The 19,341-nt window shown below is 38.5% G+C and overlaps 1 protein-coding gene across 1 annotated transcript in view; it reads left to right on the top strand.

Moving 5' to 3' along the window:
- The window catches only part of LIN54 (lin-54 DREAM MuvB core complex component), a 63,902-nt gene that overhangs the window by 34,182 nt on the left and 10,379 nt on the right, over window positions 1–19,341 (top strand). Inside the window, 3 exon segments of the mRNA XM_027544912.1 lie at window positions 12,822–13,038; window positions 18,271–18,344; window positions 18,692–18,889. Coding sequence (XP_027400713.1) covers window positions 12,822–13,038; window positions 18,271–18,344; window positions 18,692–18,889 — 489 coding nt within the window.

Genomic DNA, 19,341 nt, shown 5'->3' with positions numbered 1-19,341 from the left:
CATTCCAATAAAATTTTTATATTGTAATAATCACAGTTTGTAATGTATTTGTTGTTTTCAGTGTTTGTGTTATGAACTCAGTTAAGACAAAATTATTTAACACATAGAGCTTTACATAAAGGGTAATGTGTGTGCTCAGTCATGTCTGACTCTTTATGACCCCATGGACCGTATCCTGCCAGGCTCCTCTGTTCATGGGATTCTCCAGGCAAGAATACTGGATTGGGTTACCATTCCCCTCTCCAACATCAGGGTGATACAAAATGTTTTTAAATTTTCAGTTTATATACATCTTTTTGTTTCAGAAAATTATGATAAAAGAATTTCAAGGGTAAAAATGTTACACTAGAATAAAATTTTTAGAGGATATGGAATTCAAGCACAAGTTCATAGAGGAAAAGGAATAATGTAAATTTCTGACTGCTGAAGAGTTCTTTATATATATTTTAAAAATGTAATAGATACTGGTGAGTGTCAAATCACTATGTTGACTTGATTCCATTGAATACATTTAAAAAAGTAATGTGACGGTTTTGTTTTTTTTAATGCTAATATTTATAATGGGCTAGAAATTACAGTAAACTGAATGATGTGCTCAGTCTCCCTGAAGATTATCTCCATTCCAGCCAACTTGAACAGGGAAAAGTCAGGGAAAAGGTACATGGTGGTACATTTATGGACCAGACCAGATGCATGGTGCAGTTTTCACCTCCCTAGCTAAAGGTCTTGTGGCCTTACCTTGACTTCAAGGGAGCCTAGGAAATGTAACCTGGTTGTATGCAGGAAGCAGAAGAGAGTTTGGATTTTGGTTAGCAGCAAGCAGTCTATAATGTAATTGTCCACCTCACTCCAGTACTCTTGCCTGGAAAATCCCATGGACGGAGGAGCCTGGTAGGCTGCAGTCCATGGGGTCGCTAAGAGTCGGACACGACTGAGCAACTTCACTTTCACTTTTCCCTTTCATTGGAGAAGGAAATGGCAACCCACTCCAGTGTTCTTGCCTGGAGAATCCCAGGGACCGGGGAGCTTGGTGGGCTGCCGTCTATGGGGTCGCACAGAGTCGGACACGACTGAAGTGACTTAGCAGCAGAGTAAGTAGTGCTATATTAACACAAGTAATTGACATGAATTAGGCAATAAACTGGAAGGCTGAACAATAATGAAGATTTCCTGTTATTAAGAGTCACTCTTGGAGACTTCCCTGGCAGTCCAGTGGTCAAGTCTCCACACTTCCAGGGTAGTACAAGTTGGATTCCTGGTCAGGGAACTAAGATCCCACGTGCTGCATGTTGCAGCTGATAAATAGACAGAGTCACTCTTTCCTTCTCTGTTTGTGAATGGCTGTCAGTAGGTCAGTGTGTGCTGTGTGCTGAGGCTGTGGAAACTATGGAAGAGCTTATGGTGGTTGGTCAGACAGAATTGAATGCATGTAAAATAATAGCAAACAATGAAATAGGTGCTAAGTTGTGTGTATAGGCAAGGTGAGGTGAAACTAAAGAGAAGAGAAAAAGAAGTCCTGGGATTCCTTCATTCTACACTCAGCAATACCTGCCATGTGTTAGGGGCTGTACTCTTTGGGGAAATAGAGCAAAAATAGACATGTGGGACCTAAAGTCTGTGAAGGTATGGGAGGGAATGTGACAGAAATGACTTTAAATGATATACAAAAGTATAAAATTACAAAAGCTCAAGTGATGATATGAACTCCTATAGAAGAGGATTCAGCTGCAGTTGGGATGATCAGAGAAGGCATCCCTGAGCTAAGATTTTTTTTAATGGGTAGAATTGGAATGGATGTCAGCCACAAGAGTGAAAGATTGGAGGTAAAAATACTTATAATGTACACATATGTATACCTATGAGATACATGCATACAGAGTAGTAAGATTGGATTGGATTGACTCTGATTGGAATTAGTAATCCTTTGCAGGGAGTGGAGAACATATAGAGATAGGGTTCAATTTTGGATAATTTTCAAAACCAAGCAAATTTAGACTTAATTTTGTCATTTAATGAAGACTTATAAAATGTCTCTAATTAGGCAGTGTTTGTGTGGTGGATTCAAAGCAGGTAGAGATGAATCATGAGTTGATTTTGAATTTGTTTTACATATATCCAGGTAAGAAGAGATATGAGCAATGATGTTATTGGGAGGTTGAGAGAACACTTTTGGGACAGAGGTTTCAGGAGTTGATAGCTTCTGCTTTTGCTGTGAGTCTCTTAAATGGGGATGGTCCTGTGAGTACAGTTTGAAGTGAAGGGGATCTGTTTTCCTGATAAACTTTAGCATAGGTTGTTTCAAGATTGATTAAGAGTTAGAGTTAGGGTGACTGCAGGTTCCTAGTCCCATTAATTCAGTTGCCTAAGTTACTTTGTAGATAAGTATGTTTCTCATATCAGCACCCATTAGCAGAGAATTTCTTTTCTATGTTACTATGTTGGTTTTGTTTTTATGCTTTTATAATTAATGATGTTTGAATGCCTTTGGGGTCCTGTTGCACTATTATTAAAAACTTTTTTAATATAGAAATTTATAATATGCTAAAAAGTTAGAATAGTATAATTAACCCCTGTGTACCCTTCATCCAACTTTGGAATTATCCACTATTGTGTTATCATCTGTAACACTTCCCACTTTTTAAAAAAGTAAATCATGTCATTTTATCTGTAGGTATTTTGTTATGTATGTAAAAGATAGGGACACTTTTTCTTTTAACTTATTCACATTCCATTAATGCCATTAAATACCTAGTTAATTCACATTTCCCTAGGCACCTAAATTTTTACACTGTGCTTGAACTTGGGATTCAGAAAAGTTTGTGAGTGAATGCTATTTCCCTTACTTTCCTCCTCTTCCTTTTTTCCTCTTGCCCTTTAAAAAAAAAATCTAGTTGTTTACATCCTATATTTTTCATAGCCTGGAGTTTGCTGGTTGCATCGCTATGGTACCATTTAATTTTGAGAATTTCTGGAATATAACTCAGATGACTCCTGTATCTTTAGACATTAGCATATGTTTTGCAGGTATTTTCTTCCAGTCTTCGGCTTGTCTTTTAATTTTTTTTAACAGTGTCTTTTACAGAGCAGAAGTTTTCAGTTTTAATGAAGTTTGACCCTTCAGTTTTTTCTTTCATGGATTGTACTTTTGGTATTGTATCTAAAAAAGTCATCACCAAACCCAGGGTAACCTAACTTTTCTGCTGTTATCTTCCATGAGCTTTGTCGTTTAGTTTTATAGTTTTTAGGTCTGTGATCATATGTGAAAAATGTCAGATCTGTATTGAAAGTCACTTTTTGTGTGTGGATGCCCTGTTGTCCCAGCATCATTTGTTGAAAATAACCTTTCTCCGTTGAATCGCCTTTGTTCCTTATCCAGAGGTCAGTTGCTCTGTTTGTATGGATCTACTTCTGTGCTCTCTTGTTTATCAGTCATTTTTAGTTTGCCAGCATAACTGATTTAAAGATTTCAAACATTTATATTTTAAAAATTCTTCATATTTGTGTGTCTTCTGGACTCTTCCTCTGAACTCTGATGCTCTTTGGGTGGTTTGTCTTTTTTGTTTGTTTGCAAACTAAAACAAGCTCATAGCATGTTATGTAAAGTACTCCTTTGTTATCAGTGTGGTTACAAACCTTTTTCTCAGTTGGTTTCATCTTTGTATTCTTGCCAGATATTTTGCACATTAAATTTTTCAAAATAGTGTCTTAAGTTGTGAATTTTGAGTTTTTGATCTATGCTTAGGGAAGTCTTCCTTACTCCCAGTATTTTATTTATCCATTAAAAAATTATTATCTGTTTTTATGTAATTATTTTGCATATAATATTTTATTACAAATTAAGCACAAGAACAAATAGATTTATTCTTGTTTTTTAAGCATGATGGAATGGTTAAATTTATATTCACCTGTCTACCAGTTTGATCCTGACTGATTTATATAACACATCTTGCAGGATGGGCATCTAATTTTTATATTGTGGTAAAATACACACAGCATGAAATTTGCCATCTTTGTATACATGTTTAAGTGTTCAGGTCAGTGGTATTAAGTGCATTCATATTGTTGTGCAGTCTTCTCCACCATCCATCTCCAGAGCACTTTCCGTCTTGGAAAACTCAGGCTCTGTGCCCATTCTCCCCTCTCCCTAGCCCTTGACAGCCACTAATCTATTTTCTGTCACTGGGATTTTGGCTACTCTACTTCATAAAACTGAGATTATAGATTATTTGTCCTTTACTCGTTATTGGCTTATTTCGCTTAGCATAGTGTCCTCAAGGTTCACCAATCAGAATTTCCTGCCTTTTTAAGGCTAGATGATTAATGCTCCATTGTATGTATATTCATTTGTGGATGGACACTTGGATTGTTTCTATATATTAGCTCTTATGATTAACGTTACTATGAACATTAGGTGTACAAATATCTCTTGGAGACCCTGCTTTGAATTCATTTCTTTAAAATCTCTCTAATAATGTGGTCCTTTTTTATTGAATTTTTTTAAAAAATTATTTTTAATTGAAGGATAATTGAGTCATTTCTAATGAGGTATATGAACCTAGAGCCTATTATACAGAATGAAGTAAAAAAAAGAAAAACAAGTATCATATATTAATGTGAATATATGGAATCTAGAAAGATGGTACTGATGAATCTATTTGCAGGGCAGCATAACTATAATTATATATAATTCCCTGGTAGCTCAGCTGGTAAAGAATCCGCCTGCAATACAGGAGACCCTGGTTCGATTCCTGGGTTGGGAAGATCTGCTAGAGAAGGGATAGGCTATCCACTGTAGAATTCTTGGGCTTCTCTTGTGGCTCAGCTGGTAAAGAATCTACCTGCAATGCAGAAGACCTGGGTTCGATCCCTGGGTTGAAAAGAATACCCACTCCAGTATTCTGACCTGGAGAATTCCATGGACTGTATAGTCCATTGGGTTGCAAAGAGTCAGACATGACTGAGAGACTTTCACTTTCAGTGGAGATGCAGACATAGAGAAGAGAGCTGTGGACATGGGGGAGAAGGAGAGGGTGAGACAAATAGAGAAAGAAGCATGGAAGCATATACACTACCATATGTAAACTAGATAGCCAATGGAAATTTGCTGTATAGCTCAGGGAACTCAGACAGGGGCTCTACCCCCAGAGGGGTAGGAGGGGTGGGAGCTGGGAGGGAGGTTCAAGAGAAGGGGACATATGTATACCTACGGCGAATTCATGTTGATGCACTGCTTTCAGTTCTTTGGAGTCTATACCCAGAAGCTGAATTTCTGGATCATATGGTAATGCTATATTTAATTTTTTGAGGAATCACAATAACTGTACTATTTTACATTCCCACCAACAATGCACAAGGGTTCTCATGTCTTTGTGTTCTTGCCAACACTGTTTTTCTGATAGTAGCCATCCTAGTGTATGTGAGGTGGTATGTCATTGTAGTTTTCATCTTTCACTAATGATTAATGATGTTCGAGTATTTTTTCATGTATTTATTGGTCATTGTATATCTTCTTTGTTGTCCAGTCACTCAGTTGTGTCCAGCTCTTTGCAACTTCATCCTGGAGTTTGCTGAAACTCATGTCCATTGAATTGATGATGCCCTGATGGTTTAGTCACTAAGTTGTGTCCAACTCTTGTGATCCCAAGGACTGTAGCCTACCAGGCTCCTCTGTCCATGGGATTTTCCAGGCAGAAATACTGGAGTGGTTTGTCATTTCCTTCTCCAGGGGATCTTCCTGTCCAGGGATCGAACCCAGGTTTCCTGCACTGCAGGCAGATTCTTTACCATCTGAACTACCAGGTGATGATACTTTGCAGAAATATATGTTCAAATTCTTGGCCCATTTTTTAATTGGTTTGTTTGAATTTTAGAAGTTCCCTATATATTTTGGATCTCAACCCCCCCCCCACTAGACATATGATTTGCAAATTTTCTGCTGTTTTGTGAGTTACCATTTTACTCTGTTGACAGTGTCTTTTGAGGCATAAAATTTAAAAATAGCTGCTACACCTAGGGTGGAAGCACGGAGTCCTAAACACTGAACCACGAGGGGATTCCCTGCTTTCTGGTTTTTATAAGACTGCTGCCTCCTAAATCACATTGTCTAAACTTGCCTGATATGGTCATTTGACCCTTTCCTTGAATGCTCCCATAGATTCTAACACATTACATTTAAATTACTTATCTTTGTCACTGTAACTGTGAATAAAGCATAAATTAGGTTAATATCCATGAAAAACTGGCAAATGAACACCTTACATCTTTTTTGTAATATTTCACCAGTCAGTACATTAGTGCCAAAAGTTCTAGTATCCATTCCAAGGTTTGACTCTGTCTTTAGTCATGTAATATTTATAATATCTATCTTTTCTCATTTTCTCATTTGTTTCTTATAGCTTGAAAGCATTTTAAAGCTTTCAAATTGGTAGGTTTATTTTAGTAACCTTAAGTTTGGAAATTAGGATAATATAAACATAGTTTTTCCATGATGATAAGGTCTATAAACATTCTGTCACAAATTTCTGAAAAGCATATTAAGATGGAACCCTATAAATTCCTAATTTCAAACTATATTATAAAACTGTAATAGTCAAAACAGTGTGGTATTGGTATAAACACAGAAAAATTGATCAGTGGAACACAATAGAGAGCCCAGAGATAAACTCATGTGTATGTGATCAATTAATTTGTAATCAATTAATTTGTAAGAAAGGAGCCAAGAATATACGGTGGATATTGGGAAACCTGACAGCTACATGCAAAAGAATGAAACTGAACCACTCTCTTGTACCACACACAAAATTTAACTCAAAGTGGATTAAAGACTTGTATGTAAGACCTGAAAGTATAAAACTCCTAGAAGAAGACATAGGAGGTGGTACGGTCCTTGACATTGGTCTTGGCAGTTTTTAAATAAGTTTGGGAAACATACACCATACCCATCTAGGAGATCTGTCATGCTCGTTGGCATATTAAAGACTCTAAGAATTCCCATAGCAAAGGGCTTTGTCTAACTTTGTTTACCTCAGGGCTTCATAATTAATGTGATAAAAGTAGATTGTTTTATGTACTACCTGATCTTGAAGAGCTTATGTTAAAGAACAAGCTTTAAAGAACAACAAGTTTAAAGAACAAACTTTAGTAAGTGGTACCCAACCAGCATTGAGGAAAGTTATTATTCTGATTTTGCAGTAGATTAAACAAATAGTATCTTAATATCTGTTCAAAACAAGGAGATTTGTGTAGGTGTCCCAAAGCAGTATAAGAATTTCATTCAGTGGTAACATTCTACCCTGCACAGATAGAGACAAAGTTATAAAGAAGCATTAGGTTGCTTGACAGAGTATGCACAAGATTGAGACAAACTGGAACCAAAACTCATATGTCCAAACATTTGTTTCTAAGCTGTGTTTACAAACAGAATCAAATTTTAAAGTATACTCCTCCCCCTCAAAAAAAAGCCAACATATTTATATGGAACCCCACAAATTCAGGGTTTGGATATTGATTGAGCCCTCTGTCTATCTCCAACTTCACTAAATAAGAATCCTCATTTATAGAACAAGAAGAGTATTTTATTATTCCTTTTTTTCCCCCTTTAAGGAAAATCTTCAATTAAGCAAGGACTTGTGGTATTTGCTAATTAGAAAACAATAAAGAAGTATATCCCTGTATAATTATTACCTTGATATTTAAGTAAAAATGGCTTAAAAATAGTACAAAAAAATCAAGTCCATGTTTTTCAGGACAACCACTGATGCATGTTAAATGTAGCTAGTTTGAATATAAATTATTCTCTTTTTAACCCAACTGTCAGTGGGGTTAATCAGGAATAACAATAACTGAAGATTTTTACTGAATGCATGTGAACTATTTTTCTGCTGATGTGGTATGTTCAGCGAGACATGCCTTCACATGAAGTTTCTCAGGCTTCTCCAAGGAAGGTACCAATTTGTGAATTCTTAAAGCAGTTAAGTGTAGTATTCAAATGCTTTTGTCTTTTACAAAATTAGTAGCTTTGGTATGTTACTTAGGTTATTTTAGGTGTTAAAAAATGCAGTTTACTCAGTGGTTGCCAAGAATTAGGGTTGTGACTATAGAGGGAAGTGCAGTAGAGTCTATTGGTGGTAATGGAAGAATTTTGTATCTTGATGGTGATGTAGGTTACATGAATTTATACAGTCTTTAGTGTACATACACAAAAGTGCATAAAAACTGATGAAATCTGAGTACGGTCTGGTCTGTGGTTTAGTTGATAGCATTATACCAAATGTCCATTTCCTGGTTTTAATAACGTCCTATGGTTATATGAGATGATTTTTTGGGGAGAGGGGAAAGTGCATATGGGAAGTTTGTATTAGTTTTGTAATTTCTTGTGAAATCTAAAATTATTTCAAAATTAAAAAGTTTTTTAAAATGCTATTTATACTTCTATTCAGTATTCTGTGGTGGTGGTTTAGTTGCTAAGTCATGTCTGACTTACAGTCTGCATGGACTGTAGCCTGCCAGGCTCCTCCTCTGTGCATGTGATTCTCCAGGCAAGAATACTGGAGTGAATTGCCATTTCCTTCTCCAGAGGATCTTCCCGACCCAGTGATCTAACCCTGGTCTCCCACATTGCAGGTGGATTCCTCACCATCTGAGCCACCAGGGAAGTCCAAATGTCTACAGTAGGAGGCATTACAATGTCTTAACTTAAGAAAATGGGCTTCAGAGTTGGCTCTGGTTCAAACCCTAACTCAGCTGCTCTTAGCTATGTGAACTTGGGGAAGTTAACTAAATCTATCTGAGCTTCAGTTTCTCCATCTATAATGGGCATAATGATAATACAAATAGCAGTTCACATTTTTTTAGTGTTATATCAATAATATGTGATTAGTTACTGTTTGTACCTCATATAATTTAACTCAGTTAATTCTTATAACAATCCTATGTGAAAGGTGCCATTTTCAGATTTTCAAATAAGGAAACTTAGCTCAGAGAAGCTAAGTTACTTGCATAAGGTCACTCACCTAGGTACTGTTGGAACCAAGATTAAAACTCAGTCTGGATGTTCTGTTTTTGACTATACGAAACTAGCTTGTGAAGACCAACCATCCCACCAAGAACAACTAAAAAGAAAACGTATTTGTAAAATTCGTTTGAAAGCATTGGAGACCCACCAAGGGACCCAGAACCTTATAGGTCACCATCTTGAAGTCAAGGGAAGCCTAGAGAAGTCGCCTGGTGTTCAGTGTGACCCTTTGTCTTAGGGCATTTGTGAGGTGTGGCTGAGAGACTGAGAAGAAAAGCGCAAAGTGGTCCCAGAAAGTTGAGGAGCTGAACAGACCTTCAGTCTTACAGGCCTCAAGGACAAAACTTTGGGTTCAGGCCCCCAAAAGGAGAAGGAAGCTAGGTAAAGCCTGGAGTCCTAATCGGGGGAGGAGTGAACCTGCCCCTACTCTTAACTGCCTGCCAGAAGCTGACTTGAATGCTTTCTGGAGGAAAACAAAAACATTCTGAGCCTCAAATTATTTACTTAATTTTTCATAAACAGTGCCTGGTACTCAGTCAAAAATCATTAAGCGTATCAGGCAACCAAAGTATTCAGAACGGGTATAGGTAGTATAATTATCAGATTGGCTTTTTAAATAACTAATATATTCAGGAATTTAAAAGCTATGACAAACCTAGACAGCATATTAAAAACCAGAGACATCACATTGCCAACAAGGTCTGTGTAGTCAAAAGCTGTGGTTTTTCCATTAGTCATGTGTGGGTGTTAGAGTTGGACCACAGAGAAGGCTGAGTTCCGAAGAATTGACACTCTCAAACTGGGATGCTAGAGAAAAGTCTTGAGAGTCCTTTGGACAAGCAGGGAGATCAAACCAGTCAGTCTTAAAGGAAATCAACCCTGAACATTCATTGGAAGGACACACTGAAGCTCAAGCTCCAGTTCTTTGGCCACCTGATGCAAAGAACCGACTCATTGGAGGTGACCCTGATGCTGGGAAAGACTGAAGGCAGGAGGAGAAGGGGGCAACAGGAGATGAGGTGGTTGGATGGCATCACTGACTCAATGGACATGAGTTTGAAGAAACTCCAGGAGACAGTGAAGGACAGGAAACCTGGTGTGCTGCAGCCCATGGGGTTGCAAAGAGTTAGACACGACTTTGTGACTGAACAACAATTTAACAAGACAAAGAACTCCAGCAGGGAATTAAAAGCTATAAAAAGGATCAGATGAGTATTTTCACACTGAAAGCTTAAAACAGATTAAGAATTCAGTAGATGAGTTTGTCAGCAAAAGAGATACAGATTAAACAAAAAGGATTAAATATTTTTTGAGAAACAAAGGGTAGAGAATTTCTCAGCAGACCAGTACTTAAGGAAATCCTAAAGTGAGTTCTTTAGGCAGAAGGAAAACAATCCCAAATGGAAGCAGAGAAAGAGTATAGAAAGGATGGAAAGGGTACATTTGTGGGTATATTTAAATTAATATCTTACAGAGTTTCAATTAAATGGAGAATTTAAAAATATTTACATATTTTTGTAACACAAAGATGGGGCAGGAATAAATGATGTTAGTGTTCTGTGGTTCTTCCGTTGTCTGGGTGATATTTAAAGTACTGATTTAATTCCAACATTGAACATTGTAGTCTCTAGAGTAATACTATATAAAAATAGTAACTATATATAAATAACAAACTACCATGGGGGAAATAAATAATAAAACATTTAACCCTAAAGCAGGCAAAAAAAGAGAGGAAAAGGGACAGAAGAGGACAGGATGTTCAGATAGGGATTAGTTCAATGGTAGATTTAAATCCACATAGTTATTTAACTGTTAGATGTAAATAGATGTATACTGATAAAAAATATAGTCAGATCTGATTTTGTCCTCAGAGACCCAGTTATATACAGCATGTAAGAGTTGTAGTGTGAAGTTTAGAGAAATTGAGAGAATTCTCTGGCAGTGAAGTGGTTAGGATTCAGCGTTTTCACTGCCATGGCCCAAGTTCGATCCTTGGTCAGGGAACCAAGATCTTGAAAGCTGCGTGGTGAGCCAAAAGAAAAAAAAAAAAAATTGAAAGTAGAGTTGGAAACACAGTATACTGTGCAAACTTATCTAAACCAGCCCCCATATTTGCGGCTTGCTGTACCTAGCTCCTAATGTGATTGTTAGATTCAAATTCGATAATCTTAGTGTTTTCAGAAGCACTGCCCTCTGTGTGTATTAAGTATGCAGTAAATTTAATTACTATATCTGAAGCACCTTGTTTCTGTAACAAAATTTTTCTTTTTTATTAAAGATGAATATTAATTGAAATATAGTTCACTTACAGTGTTGTGTTAGTTTCAAGTGTACAACAAAGTGAGTCAGTTATACATGTATGTATCTATTCTTTTTCAGATCATCTTCCCTGATGAGTTATTGTCAGATATTGAATATAGTCCCCTGTGCTATACAGTAGGTCTTTGTTGTTCATTTCATATAGAGTAACATGTATTTGTTAATCCCAAATCCATAGTTTATCTATCCTCCCCCTCTTTCCCCTGCCTTGTTTCTTAAAATAATATTCTTTTTCCCTTTAGAGTTGATGTCCCAAAGATAATGTCTCTTGCATCATTATACACCTGACTCATAGGTTGCTTGACTCTTAAGTAGCTTCCATATGTATACATTTTTTTAAGCTTTATATTTTCATTTAACTCACTGACCATCAACCTGTTTTATCTTTATTTTAAATCTGCTTTGTGGTGCCTCTGCCTAGTGATAATTGTGAATTATTTTATGCTGAAGTAATGTACTTTGACTACTACTTGGAGAGTTGCCAAACTAAAGTGACACTCTTCCTTTTTCCCTGTACTTTTATGAAAATGGTCAAATTCTTCAGAACTATTCTCTCATGAATTGTTATCCATAGAATGAATTTGGGCTACCTCCCTCATGTCACCTGTCTTTTAGCATGAGGGCTGTTTGAAGAATAGGTGGGGGTGTAATTCTTATCAAATAGTACCATAGAACTAGTTAGAGAATTTTGTCTGGACCCTTTCTTTGTATGACAGCCTGTTGTACATTGGTTAAACATTAATTGGAGACATCTTAAAAGACTTTTGTTCTTTTCTGCCTTTGATGTTTCATTTAGCTTTTTGGAGAGTCACATTGCTTTTTTGTTGGACTGAAGGAAAGGATTTTAAATGATTATATTGACTTAGATCTGAATCATCTAAAATTAGTTTCCCTAGACCAACCAAAATATAGTTGTAATTTTGGACTGAGTTTGGCCTTCTGCCCATAGGCTAGTGGGTACAGTTGTATCTGTGGGATGTTTTATATATATATATGCCTTCCAGAATTGGCTAGATTTAATGAAGGCTTTTCTTTTGATTTCTTTCTCCTTTAGGACATGTGAATATGAAATTTGCCATAGTTAATTTGGTGGGTAGCAATAAAACCAAATATCTGTGTCCTTTTTTTGTCTGTGTTGAAAATGAGGCTTATTTCTGTAAGTTTTAAAATAATCTTTTTCTTACAAATTTTACCTGATATTAACAAAACTGTATGAGTGCTTGTAATTTACACAGTAGTTTCTTCATAGCAAGTCATCTGACCTAGACTGTCAAGGAAGTTAACTACTAGAGATGGAAGGTAGAACTCACTGATTTTGGTTACACTGGTGTTTTCATTACTATTCATTTCTCTTTGAACAGGTCATTCCTTTCAACAGCTGTTGATGCAATTCAGGAACATACTCTTTTACTGAGCAATTGTCATAAGTGCCAAGGGGTAGGAAAGTGAAATCCCAGATTAATGATAGCCATGTTGTATTGTTTAATAGGCAGTGAAATCAACTGTGCAGACCATCACTGTTGGAGGCGTGAGCACATCACAATTTAAGACAATTATTCCTCTGGCAACTGCTCCCAATGTCCAGCAGATTCAAGTGCCTGGAAGCAAGTTTCATTATGTCCGACTTGTTACTGCCACAACAGCCAGTAGCTCAACCCAGCCAGTTAGTCAGAATCCCAGTACAAACACTCAGCCTCTCCAGCAAGGTTGGTAACCGTTTTTTTTAAAAAACACTAATGAATGTTTTAAACCTTATCATAGGAAGTGATCCTTTTCTTGCTGAAATCCTGATTAAGCAGGCATTTCAGCTGAGAGTTTGAATCAGCAGCTGTTGCAGAAGGCAGTGAAATAGAATATATCCCAGTTGTATATAACTATAGTATTTTGTTCTGCTAGAAACTGATACATAGTGTGCTGTAATACCAGATGATTATTTATCAGTTTGTGGGTAGCCATTTGATTGCTGATTTAAAAACCTACCATTATGCCAGTGGGATTGATTTAAAGGGAACCCAATTATTTATAATCTTTTTTACTAAATGACAAAGCTGTCTACACAGGGTTTGGGGTCAGTTGAAATGACCAGTAGGCAAGGTATAAATGATTAGTATGTACTTCATCCTTTATGTACTTTGAATTGATAATGAAAATCAGTTAAAATGTTATTTTGCTCAATTGTGTTTTTCCTGGCAAGTATTCCTGTTAGTAGTCCTACTTCTGTTTGTACTTAATCCTTCCAGCTGCCTGATGTACATACACAGATTCACACATATAACCTTTATCCACATTTATCTACTTGTTAAGAAATTGAAACTGAAAGGATCAGGACAGCTTATATTTAGGGTCTAATTTTTTTCCTTGGAAGATCACTGCATATTCCATCAGTGTCAAATGGCAGGTGAATGATGTGTTGTTTATTGGATGTAGCTAGACGGATTAAAGACCATTTGTTTGCTCCTTCATTTTTATTAAGGGATCAGAGGGTTGGAGCTGTCCATTGCTAATAGCTCGTTCATGTAAGTCTAAGGGAAAGTGGAAGAAAAAACTTGTTTTATAAATTACTGATGGGAGAAAATGGAAGATGCATTAGGGAAATAGTATTTCGGTGTGTATTCTATTAAAATTAGACACCTCAAGTAATTATGTTTTCTGTTCTCTCTTTAAACTGATTATGAAAGAAAGTCTTCTATAATTATAGTGTTCTTAATGAGAGGAAAAATGACATTTGCATGTACTGGTGACTAAAGGAGTCAAGTTTATATTCTCTCATTACTTAGGAAGTGCTGCTCAGTGCTACACTTTTCTTAGATATCATAACGATATAAAGCAGTCACTAGATACAGTTGGTTATATTTTATGTTTGTGTGTTTGTATGTATGCAAATATGCTGAGCTTCCACTTCTAGTGTGACTTAACACTGATTGATTCGTCATCGAGAATAAGTCTTTGTTGTGAGCAGAAGAGGAAGCTGAAGATCTAGGAAGAGTAGAGGAATGAGTTGGGTGTTTCATAATTCTGGTGTGTGTACTGGTTCCTTCTTTCCCCACCTACATCTGTCTCTCTGCTTCCCTCTGCTTCTCTGTTCTTTGCCTCCTTGCGGTTCCGCACCCCTCCTCCTTCCCCACAGCTTCCTTTTTTGCTTACCTTCAGTTTCTCTCTCTGTCCCCTCCCCCCATGTCCTTCACATCTGTCTATTCCCTCTTCCCCACTACTTGCATACATATGCCACCCATGATGTTTCCCTTCTGTTCACCCAGTTTTCCTCTTTTTGTCTTTCTCTCCTATCCCATGGAAGATCTGGGTGTATGTAAAAGATATTATTTCATAGGAATAACGAATTAATGCCTCTGTTTTCGTTAGAGATATACTAAATAGTTACTCCAGTTCTTGAAACATGCTAAAATCTTTCTAAAGGCTGGATTCCCTATGAGGGATTTACTTAAAAGCCAAAGGGAACTGGGCTCATCTTGTTCATTTTCCCATCAAAGCCATACCAGTAGTCAAAGGTTCTGCCGTGTTAATTGCTGGCTGGATGGCAGATAGCACAATAGAAGGACCCAGAAGATTGCTTGGTTAATTAACCTCTTTAAAATATAATCTACAGTCTTGGTGAGGGAGGAAATCAACTTAAGAAACTAAAAGCCCTCAAAGCAGGTATGGTTTCTGAAGTTTTGAAGGAGACTATTTTAAAAGGATTCTTCAGAATTCCTATTGAAGACCAAAACATTAAAGATTATGCCAACTTCTGTGGAAGCTGCAGTAGGGATAATGTGGGACCAAGCTCAAAAGTTGAGGAGGAGAAACCTCGACTGTTGACTAAGACGTGTGACGTCAGTATGACCATCCCCACCGTGTATATTTGATCATGTTCTTTTTTTCTGGCCACTATGTTTTCTGTTTTCTCCATTCTCCAGATTTTCAGTCAAAACCCAGCATGCAGATGCCAAGCTAATGTAAACCTAGAGATCCCACGTTTTCCAGCTGTGTGTGTGTACATGTGTGCATGCTAGTGTGTGCATGCATGTGTGTGTGCACACGTGGGGACACTCCCGCTGTCCTAATCCAAATGAGATCCACTCACGTCTCCTGTGGGAAGTGAATAAGGGCAAGATGCACACTCCTTCCCCGTCATCTCACAGCCCACCAGGAAAGTTCCTGCATTTCTGTGCACTTGCCCCCAAATCACTGCTGGCACACTCATGGAGCAGTGACCAGCGTCGCCTTTTCAAGGAACAGGTGGTGTAGAGAGCCCCCTCTTCAATGTCCCAGGCATGAATTCAGGCTTTTAATTTCTTTTTAATTCATCTTTTAATTCTTCATAGTATCGCTGAGACCAGTCTAACCTGTATTAAAATCAAATCAGAATAGGAAACAGTTTCAATTCGGGTGTCAGGTGTCACTGCTCCTGTAATTCATGGTCGTACACTTTTTTCATATAGCAACTTTTTCGAGATACAATTCAGATCTACCATAGGATTGATCCTTATGTTAAACACGGGGCAGTTTAGTGATGTTTAGTATATTCAGAGACAGCGCAGCCCCCCGGCACTGACCGCGCACTCTTTCTGGAGGTCTCTCCCTTTTCCACCTCCCCCCTCCTCCCTAGTTTGTTACCTTGCTGAGGAGGCCTGCGCCCTTTCAGATCAGAGTACTCTCTCTCGTCTCGTGTTCTTCCAGGGCTCTCAACTTTTGTCTTCAGCCATCAACCCTTCCATCCCGACCAAAAGTAAAAAAGACAAAAACAAAGAAAACCCTCTTAACATTGTTAACAGCCTTTCTGTTCAAGGAAGTCTGTTCTTTACTGTTCAGAACAGTTTGTCTCAGTGTCCACAGCAGTTTATTATCTCAGCCTCTCTCATCGCAGGCCCTAGGTCTTTGGTGTAAGTAAGACCTGAAGGATGTCTTCTCAGGTCCCTCCTGTAGACTGTGGGAGTGGCAGCAGGCTTGATTGGAACTTGTGCGCCTTCTGATCCAAACATACAGGTCTAGGGCCAGCCTGTCTCCTGAATTTCATCATCTCACGCCACTGCTCCATGTCGGCTTTCATCTTCCCTTCCGGTCAGCGCATCCTTGAATGTTTCGTGCTAATGGCCACCATTTTCCCTTTCACTTGAGGGTTCCAGGACGGCTGACTCTTCTTCCCTTGTGCTTACACCTCTCTCCATCCTTTCCCTGCCACCCTGACTTTTCAGCTCTTCCCTCCTTTCCATTCCCAGTGCCATCACCCCAGGTCAGGCTCTCAGGTTCTGTACTCGTCTAACTTCCTTTGTTCCTCACAGCTCTGTTGGGTTTTACATGCTGCTGCCATGAACAGCTTCCCTTTGTGCTCTTCCAGTAGTGTTTCTTTACATCACAATGCTCAGAAACTTCTGATTGCCTACTGAATTAAAAATACAGATGACGTATATAGATCTGTGCCCTGACATTCAAAACCTTCAACAAAACAGCCAGAGTCAGGTGCCTTTTTTTTTTTTTGCCAGCACTAGACTACTTTTAGAAGGAAATGGCAACCCACTCCAGTGTTCTTGCCTGGAGAGTCCCAGGGACAGGGGAGCCTGGTGGGCTGCCATCTCGGGGGTTGCACAGAGTCTGACATAACTGAAGCGACTTAGCAGCAGCAGCAGCAACCTACTTTTAACCCCCAGTCCCAGCCAGACTTGTCTGTTTCCAAGCATTTTGTGAAGAGAAGCTTCAAATGTGAAGCTTTCCAGCATCAGGCTCCCCACTTGTCAGGCTCTGCCTCTGCGGTGACCTCCCTCCTCCAGTCTTCGTGCCCGCCCTGCAGCCTGGCCTTCGGTCAGGACCCATCTCAGGTTCCGTCCTCCAGTCTGCATGCCCTCCTTACAGCCTGGCCATTGGTCAGGACCCATCTCAGCCTCCGTCCTCCAGTCTGTGTGCCCTCCCTGCAGCCTGGCCGACGGTCAGGACCCATCTCAGGCTCTGTCCTTCATAGGATGCAGCTCCTCCTGTTCCCATCCCCTGCCAGGCATATGTATGTTCCGTCTCCTCTGGACTCCCATGGTGCTGTCTCTTTTTTAAAATTAATTTTTATTTTATTTGAGTACTTGTCTAATCTGTTCTGCTTGAATGTAATAATCTCTTTGAGCAAGTGTCTTGTACTGTAGTTTCCCTGGAACACTGTCCACAATGACATTTGTGTAGTAACAAGGGTTTTAACGACACCAGTAACAATAATGGCTACTAACATGTATTGAGCACTTGATGTTTGTTGAGCACTGTTCTAATAAATTTTCATGAATTAACATATTTAATCCTCTTACCCTGTAAAGGAGATACTACCCTACACTGCAGGCAAGGATACAGGAAAGAGAACTTAAGTAGTGAGAAAGCAGCAGGATTGGGGTTTGAACCCCCCAATCTTGACTTATGACTTAGGAGACTGTGTTCACTTTTTTAAATTATTTTTTTACTGAAGTGTAGTTGAACTAAGGGGATGATATTATTAACCTTCCTGCTATACTGCCTTTTAGTAGTACTCTGTAAATAATGAATTGTACAAGAATGATATTTTCTCTGGCTTGAATATAAACACAGAGATAGAAATAGATAGAACAGCATGGTAACCCACGCTCCCGAATGGCAGTTTTTAATTTATGCATCATTTCATCTGACTGGATTTAGTAGTGAATCTACATAGCCTCTGAATACAGGCTGAAATATTTTCAGAATATCTTAAACGACAGACAATCCCTCATAAAGCAGGCAGACTAGAGCTATCTTAGATGTAAGTTCCCCAGTACATGGGTTAAAGAATTTTGAAAATAACTCTCTTGGTTAAAGATTCTTCCAAATAGGAAACCAGTGGAATTATTTAAGCTTTTTCATGAGGATATTCTGAAGGAACTAAGTGTCTTAAATGTTTTAAACAACTATTTTCTGTAAATAAACTGTCCTTTTCCTCCCTCCTTTTTACAAAGCTAAACCAGTTGTTGTTAACACCACCCCAGTGCGGATGTCCGTCCCACTCGTCTCAGCGCAGACAGTCAAACAAGTGAGTGTCACGCCACTTCTCTCAGTCTCTCCCAAACAGAAGGTTACCTCTAGAATTGAAAGTTAAGAAAAGATTTATTTATGTATTTTTATTAAAGCAGAGTTGATATACAATATTATATGTTAACAGGTATACAGTATAGTGATTCACAGTTTGTAATAGTATACTCCATTTCTAGTTACTATAAAATGTTGGGTATATTCCCTGTGTTGTACAATATACCCTTGTAGCTTATTTCTGTATAATGGTTTGGACCTTTTAATCCCCTAAGTCTAAGAGATTTCAACTGAATTGAGAAGCTATGAAATTTATTTTTGTGGTTCCTGATACACTGCCTTTCTTTGTAGGTTGTTCCAAAACCGATCAATCCAACTTCTCAGATAGTCACCACCAGCCAGCCACAGCAGCGGCTCATCATGCCTGCCACCCCACTGCCACAAATCCAGCCAAACCTCACGAACCTGCCACCAGGCACTGTGCTGGCACCAGCTCCAGGAACAGGGAATGTGGGCTACGCAGTGCTTCCTGCTCAGTACGTGACTCAGGTATGGGCAGAAAATCCAGTCACTGCATTTCAAAAAGCTTATGTGTGCATGTGTGCTCAGTCGACTATTTGCGACCCCATGGACTGTAGCCCTCCAGGCTTCCCTGTCCATGGGATTCTCCAGGTGAGAATACTGGAGTGGATTGTCATTTCCTACTACACGGGATCTTCTCAACCCAGGGATTGAACCCACATCTCCTGCATTGGCAGGCAGGTTCTTTACCCCTGTGCCACCTGGGAAGTCTCCTTGGAAAGGTTAATCAGGTCTAAGATGTCTAGCATTGTCACATTCTAAAACTACTCAAAAACATGTAACTCAGTGTTGAAGACTCTTCCCAAAACCTTGACATGTTAATAAAAATTTCCAAGTTTATTTTTATATATCTTTAGCATTTAGATATGTACAACACAAGTCTGGTATACAAGCTCCTGATTTGTATACAAGTTTGGAGC

This window comes from Bos indicus x Bos taurus, chromosome 6, assembly GCF_003369695.1.
Source record: "Bos indicus x Bos taurus breed Angus x Brahman F1 hybrid chromosome 6, Bos_hybrid_MaternalHap_v2.0, whole genome shotgun sequence".
Classification (NCBI taxonomy): domain Eukaryota; kingdom Metazoa; phylum Chordata; class Mammalia; order Artiodactyla; family Bovidae; genus Bos; species Bos indicus x Bos taurus.
This window is presented reverse-complemented; position numbering and strand designations above follow the sequence as displayed.